Consider the following 7,122-nt stretch of genomic DNA (forward strand, 5'->3'; position numbering starts at 1 on the left):
TTGGGGTGTGTGCGCAACCGTCGTACGGGAGCGGATAGGACGGCATGTACTGCGTTTCCGTTTCAGAAATAAGGTGTAGAGAGCTAAGTGGAAGGACTTCAACTGCAACACCCTACTTCTTCCAAACAGAGACCGACCGGGATGGTGGCGGGTGCACCTGGAACTGCCCCGGGGCGCACGGGATGCAGCTGTCGCTGCTCGCCGCCCCGCGCGCCGGCATGCGCGTCCCTGCGGGGCACGGCGTCGGGTCTGCCGTCCCCTGCTCGCAGAAGTTGCCTTCAGGGCACTGCCCGCTGCAGGTGGGGCTGCTCAGGTCGGTCTCGTTCCCGAAGAAGCCGGCGGCGCAGTCGAAGCACTTGAGGTCGCCGGTGAAGGCCTCCGCGCCGTCGCCGCTCGTGCGCGGCATGTACTGCCCTCGCTCGCAGATCCAAGTGATGCGCGCCTTGGCGCTGACGGTCGTCTTGCCGACATTGCCCTTGAAGCTCGTGGCGACGATGGTGGCGCCGACGCTGTCTGCGTTCTCGGAGGCGTACTCGATCGCGGCGCCGCCCTTGTCAGCCTTGTTGAGCTCAAAGACGGAGTCGCTGATCTGGAGTCTCTCCGACTGCTCGGCAAAGAGCCCGCCGCCGCTCTTCCCCGCCTCGCAGCGCGAGACCGTCACCCCCTTGAGGTCGAGCCGGCTGCCATCCCGAGAGGCGATGCCGCCGCCGTCCCCGTCGGCGAAGGAGTTGCGGATGGTGACGCCGCGGAGGACCGCCGTGGCGCCGTCGATCAGGAGGGAGCCGCCGTGGCGCCATCGAGGTGGTGCCGGCTGTTTGCCCTCACCCCTCTCCGCGCGGCCGTTGACGAGGGTGATGTCGCCCTCCAGCGTGAGGTGGCAGCCGTTTGAGACGAGGAAGTGGCGCGAGCGGCCGCCCGCGTCGAGGGTGGCGCTCGCGTCGGGGCTGCTCCGGATCGAGAGGGTGACGTCTTCCGTGCACTCGAGCTCCTCGCCGCCGAGGGAGAAGTGGACGTTGCGCTGCAGCTGCAGCAGCAGGGGCGTGCCGGGCGTGGCGGCGGCGACGAGGCTGCGCAGCTGCTCCACACTCTCGACGAGGGTGCTCGAGGGGAGGAGCGGCGGCAGCGGCGCCGACGGCGGAGGAGAGGGCGGGGCTGGCGGACTCGGCGGAGGGGAGGGCGGAGGAGGGGAGGGCGGCGGCGGGGAGGGCGGCGGGGAGGGCGGCGGCGGCGAGGGCGGCGGCGGGGAGGGCGGCGGTGGTGAGGGGGGGGGCGGAGGGGAGGGCGGCGGAGGGGAGGGCGGCGGAGGGGAGGGCGGCGGCGGGGAGGGCGGCGGCGGGGAGGGCGGCGGGGAGGGCGGCGGCGGCGAGGGCGGCGGCGGGGAGGGCGGCGGCGGGGAGGGGGGGGGCGGCAACGGCGGCGGAGGAGAGGGCGGCGGAGGGGAGGGCGGCGGCGGAAGCGGCGGCGGCAGGGGGGGAGGCGGCGGGCTCGGCGGCGGCGGCGAGGGCGGGGGGATCGGAGGCGGTGGCGCGGACGGCGGAAAGCCCTCGCAGAAGGGCCCGATGCAGAGCCCGCCCTCCTCGAGCACGATCACGAGGCCCGGCTCCGCCGCCCCGAGAGGCTCGCCGCACGTGCAGTTGGAGTCGGGCGCGCACAAGAGAGTCTCCGACGCGCGGCTCGCCTGACGGGGAGGGGTGGCGAGGGGCGTGGCCTCAAGATTCTGTTCATATGTGACCCCCGTCGAGAGGCGCGCGCGCCTGGGCGGCCCGGACGGTGACGCCTCCGCAGATCTCGATCAGGGATGCGGTGTTCGGCTCTCCGGACCAGTGGCTCTGGTCGGACCACGACGACGTGTCCGTGTTCTCGAGGGAGCCGGTCCAGCGCACGGTGTCGACGGCCATTGACCTCGGCTGAGCTGCTTTCGTGGAGCGATCGCCGCATCTCTCTCACGCGAGCAAATTCTTTTCCCCCGGGAACCCCCCGCTGCGGCGCTGTGCTGACCCGTGACCGTTCCTGCGTGACTCGGACTATCTTGGACGCACAACCAGCGGGGGGGGTTCGCGCCCGCATTTCTTTTTTACGCAAATTTCTTTTACGGACGCGCTTCTTTCTTGATAAAAACGGTATGGCGGTGGAATACTCTCTGCTGCCGACGCGCAACCAGGGCTCGTGGTTCGTTAACAGTAGACGGAGTCACGCACGCGCGGCCGGCGGCTGAGAAGGCCTAAACATCGCCAACTAGGCGCACATGCCCGTCGCCGATGTTCGCCGCCGCCACGTCAGGTTGTTTTGGGTTACTGTAACTGAGGTGTGCAATCGGCTCCATCTCGATGAGCATGCCCCACGCCGAGCGAAGGGTCTTGACGAGTCGTTTGAGTAGGAATTTGTGTCTTGTAGCGTGCTTTGCACGCGGGTTAACCATTGCGGCATCGCCGAGTTCTTCGTGCGGCTTGCCGCTCGGGGGCGCCTTCTTGCCCGCCTCCACCGCCTGGCAGGCAACATCGAGCGGGAGGCCGAGGCGGCGCTGAGCTGTAATGCGCATCGCCCACGTCTCCATCTTCATATCATCCCGCATGGGGATCGCATTCAGGAAGGCGCCAGCCCCCTCCTGGCTGACTGCGACGAAACGGATCGCGCCTCGCGCCAGCACTTGTGGTTCTTGCACCTGCCAGTCTTCCTGCCTTTGGCAGGCTTGCAGCGCCGCCCCGCTGGGACGCCTCGCTGACGAAAGCTTCGGCGAGGGCGAGCCAGTTGCGATGGTGTACGCCGGAGGTGTACCGTCGCTGCGCCTGCTGTAAGAATTCGTTGGTAGACGAGAACTCCGAAAGAGGCAGCAGCCAGCTCCGCCGCCGGCGCTAGGTTGGGCGGGTGGTAGCGGCGCTGTCGCACCAGCTCGGTCTCCTGGAAGGGTCCAACGACGTCCTTGTGCAGCGTGCGCTCGTCCCACTTGCGCCACGTGGCGCCGACGTCGTCGCGTTTGGCACGGAGGCTTTTGTGAGCCTCCCGGAGCTCGTCGAAACGCTCTCCCGGCGCGAGGGCAACGTTGAGGTCGCGGAATGGCTCGTGCAGCTCGCGTATCGCGTGACGAGGGCCCACGTGCCGACCCACGCCGCCTCACGAATGTCCACTGGTCAGGCCCATACCGCCCATCTTGACAGGAAATCGTTCACTCCCACTACGCCACCAAGGTAGATGAGAACGGGGTGCCGATACCTGTCGGCGCACAAGACTGGGACGGGCCGTCGGGCGACCTGTCTGGCGGACGCCAGTTCGTCGCTGGCCGTAGCTGCTGGACAGCACCTTGCGCAGTGGCAATGTCCACTGACTCATGGCACCAGCCTTGTGAAAGGAGCACTGTGGTCAGTTGCGCTTTGTGCGCCAGTGGCGCTGCAGGGGCGACGACGCTGCAGCGGCGACGCTGCTGCGGTGCTGCGCCTGCACAGCACCTTTGTGCACAGTGGCAATGACTCCCGGCACTTGATGTCCTCAAATGTCCACAGAGAGTATACTGGTTGTGCTCAGGTTGTGCTACATCAACAGGGTGCAACTGAGAGGCTGCAACTAAGGGATGAAACAGCTTTGCAACTGCTGCCCAAGTTTTGTCGATGGGCTGCAACTGCATCCTGCCACCTTGGACACCTCGACACCTCAGAGACGCCTCTTGACAACACTCGACACCCGCTCGACACCTCGACACCCTCGACACACATCGACACACATCGACACCCCTCGACACCCCTCGACACCCCTCACACTGGCAAGCGTGGTACCAGCCTCGACAGGCCTGAGCCATCCGTCAAAAAGGCAAACACGAGTCTCCACCATCGCCTCCAGCCGCTTCGACCCAGGCTGAAAGCTCGCAATCTGGGCAAGAACAGCGCTGGCGTAGCCGGCGCTGCCCGGCGTCTGCGCAACAGCCAGAGCGACAGGCTGCTCTTGTCCCTGCACACTCTTGAGTCTCCGACCATACGCGGTGCGCTGTGCGTTGGCTGAGAGGGCTGCAACCTCGGCTGGACTTGCATATGGCGTCATCTCCCTGACGCTCGACGCGCATCTGCTGCAGGTAGTGGCCGAGTTGTGGTTGACAGCGTCTCTGCAATGCCGACACAGCCACCACTCCAGCCGCAGCTGTGCGGCATCGTGCGCCGACCGCCGGCCGACGGTCTCTGACCGCGCTGCGCTCGCAGCTGCAAAGACGCCGCTGCAAATGCCGCCGGACCCGCATCCGGAACAGCCAGGATTCCGGCTAGTGTCGATGCTCCATCCCGCGCAACAGGCGTGCGATGCTGCAGCACTGCACCGAGAGGCGCATCGACCTCGACCTGGGTATTGCTCGAATCCGTAACGCCCGCCGAGATGGTACGTACGCAAATTTCTTTTTCATGACGTGCTTCTTTCTTGATCCCCGCGATAAAAACGGTATGGCGGTGGAATACTCATTTACTCTCTGCTGCCGACGCGCAACCAGGGCTCGTGGTTCGTTAACAGTAGACGGAGTCACGCACGCGCGGCCGGCGGCTGAGAAGGCCACTCAGCCCCTCTTCCTTGTCACTGACGGGAGCAGCCACTGGTCGGCGTGAAGACCCAAGATGGCGCTGTTCGCGCCTCCCGTCCACCACTGTCTCGTGGTGCAGAGAGAGGCCTACCCCAACCCAATGCACCCACTACAAGAGACCCTCGAAAGAGACCCAGGACGACCCAGAGCGCAGAGGCCTTCCCAATAGATGGGGGCGGGGGGGAGGGACACAAGCGGCAGACGACCCCCTGAGTTCCTTAGATGGAGAGCGAGACGCGCGCCGCGTAGCCGCTGTACGCGCCGTTGTGGTGCGGCACGTAGTAGGCGTGTGCGGCAGTGGCGAAGCCGCCGCCGAAGCCCTTCAGGTTGGAGTTTGTGTCGGCGAGGTTTAGGTACTCGACGCCCGAGGAGGAGAAGTCGGAGAGCGAGACGCGCACCGCGTAGCCGCTCTTCGCGCCGTTGTTGAACGGCACGTAGTAGGCGTGTGCGTCGGTGGCGAAGCCGCCGTCGAAGCCCTTCAGGTTGGAGTCTGTGTCGGCGAGGTTTAGGTACTCGACGCCCGAGGAGGAGAAGTCGGAGAGCGAGACGCGCGCCGCGTATCCGTGGAAGTTTGGCGCGCTATTGTAGGACGGCACGTAGTAGGCGTGTGCGTCGGTGGCGAAGCCGCCACGGAATCCCTTCAGGTTCGAGTTCGTGTCGGCGAGGTTGAGGTACTCGACGCCCGAGGAGGAGAAGTCGGAGAGCGAGACGCGCACCGCGTAGCCGCTGTACGCGCCGTTGTACTGAGGCACGTAGTAGGCGTGTGTGTCAGTGACGAAGCCGCCAGCGAATCCCTTCAGGTTGGAGTTCGTGTCGGCGAGGTTGAGGTACTCGACGCCCGAGGAGGAGAAGTCAGAGAGCGAGACGCGCACCGCGTAGCCGTTCCGCCCGCCGTCGTTGCTGAACGGCACGTAGTAGGCGTGTGCGTCAGTGGCAAAGCCGCCGTTGAAGCCCTTCAGGTTGGGGTTGGTGTCGGCGAGGTTGAGATACTCGACGCCCGAGGAGGAGAAGTCGGAGAGCGAGACGCGCACCGCGTAGCCGCTGTACGCAACGTTGTAGTACGGCACGTAGTAGGCGTGTGCGTCGGTGGCGAAGCCGCCACGGAAGCCCTTCAGGTTTGAGTTTTTGTCGGCGAGGTTGAAGTACTCGACGCCCGAGGAGGAGAAGTCGGAGAGCGAGACGCGCGCCGCGTAGCCGTTGTACGCGTCGTTGTAGTACGGCACGTAGTAGGCGTGTGCGTCAGTGACGTAGCCGCCCTGGAAGCCCTTCAGGTTGGGGTTGGTCTCGGCGAGGTTGAGGGACTCAACTGTGCAATCCGACCAAACGCACGCTGGCGGAAAGGTCGGAGGCGGCGCTACCAGAGGCGGCGCAAGCGGCGGCGACGGAGGCGACGGAGGCGACGGTGGCACCATGCCCACAAACTTGCGAACCGCCTCGAGCTCCTCGCTCACGCCCGCGAGCCCCTGCGAGACACCGTCCTTCAGCTGCTCCGTGACGAACTCAGTGAAATTTCCGCGAAGCGCTTCGATCCGCTCGGTGACACTCTCCCCGTCCGCCGTGACAAAGTCCGTCGCGTGCAGCTCGCCGCTGCACGTCAGCTTGCCGCCTCCCTCGCCGGTCAGGCGGGTCGCCGTCAGGTCGGGCGTGCGGCTGTTGAAGGAGAGCGTCGCTTTCCTCCCCGTGATGGCGAACTCGGTCTCGTCGCCAGTCGCGGAGGAGAGCTGCCGCCGCGCCGCTGCCGGCGGGCGAGCCGCGGCCGCCGGCGGGTTGGGCGGGGCCGGCTTGTCGCGGAGCGCGCCGATCTTGGCGTCTTGCGCGGCGTTCTGAGCGACGCACTCCTCGACGCGCTCTTCAGCAGCCTGCACGCGCGCCTCCACCGCCTTGAGCTCCGCGGCGCTCACCAGCTCGACCACCTCGCCGCCGGCCGACATCTGGACCTGCTTGTGCTCCGTCTTGCTCTTGAGCGCGGCGAGTAGCTCGGCGATCATCTCGTCCTTCTTCTTCATCGCCTCCTTGAACGTCTCGTCCTTCTTCTGCGTCTCCTCCTTGAACGCCTCGTCCTTCTTCTTCATCTCCTCCTTGAAGTCAGCCAACGCCGCGTCCTTCTTCTTCATCTCCTCCTTGAACGCCTCGTCCTTCTTCTGCACCTCCTGCTCCTTCTTCTGCATGTCGCTCTTGAACGCCGCGAACTCGGCCATGATGCTCTTCAACGTGACGGGGCTCTCGGCGCCAGCCGCAGCGGTGGAGCCCTCGGCCGAGTCCTTCTGCGCCTCGCCCATGATCGTGTCGGCCGTCTCCATCTCGTGCACGATGGCGTCCGAGCGGAGAGCCGCGAGCGGCGCCGGCAGGAGGTTGGTCGCGAGGAGCGCGGCGCCCGCGCCTGCGCGTACGAGGGGGGCTAGGCGTTAGCATGTAAGGCGCTGAGCGGATGGCCGCCCCCCCTCCCCCCCCCCTCCGCAGTGCGCACCGGCAGGCCAGAGGGTGAGGGCGGAGCAGCCCAAGGCCAGCACCGCTGCGAGGAGGACGCAAACGCCCATCGTGCGCGTGTGCGAGGCGTGCTTGGTGAGGCA

At 66.4% G+C, this 7,122-nt stretch overlaps 2 protein-coding genes across 2 annotated transcripts in view; both read right to left on the reverse strand.

Annotated features, from left to right (window-relative positions):
• EMIHUDRAFT_439976 (hypothetical protein) overlaps positions 1-509 on the reverse strand; it is a 4,598-nt gene extending 4,089 nt beyond the window's left edge. Inside the window, exon 1 of the mRNA XM_005791453.1 lies at positions 158-509. Coding sequence (XP_005791510.1) covers positions 158-406 — 249 coding nt within the window. The 5' untranslated portion in view covers positions 407-509. The remainder of the gene's footprint in view (positions 1-157) is intronic.
• A 4,261-nt stretch (positions 510-4,770) lies between these two features.
• On the reverse strand, positions 4,771-7,089 carry EMIHUDRAFT_109098 (hypothetical protein; the record flags this gene model as incomplete). Its single annotated transcript, XM_005791454.1, has 3 exons — positions 4,771-5,817; positions 6,454-6,932; positions 7,020-7,089. 3 exons carry the CDS (start codon positions 7,087-7,089, stop codon positions 4,771-4,773), a joined length of 1,596 nt encoding a protein of 531 aa, XP_005791511.1.
• Positions 7,090-7,122: the final 33 nt, after the last annotated feature.

This window comes from Emiliania huxleyi, assembly GCF_000372725.1.
Source record: "Emiliania huxleyi CCMP1516 unplaced genomic scaffold EMIHUscaffold_113, whole genome shotgun sequence".
NCBI classification, from domain to species: domain Eukaryota; phylum Haptophyta; order Isochrysidales; family Noelaerhabdaceae; genus Emiliania; species Emiliania huxleyi.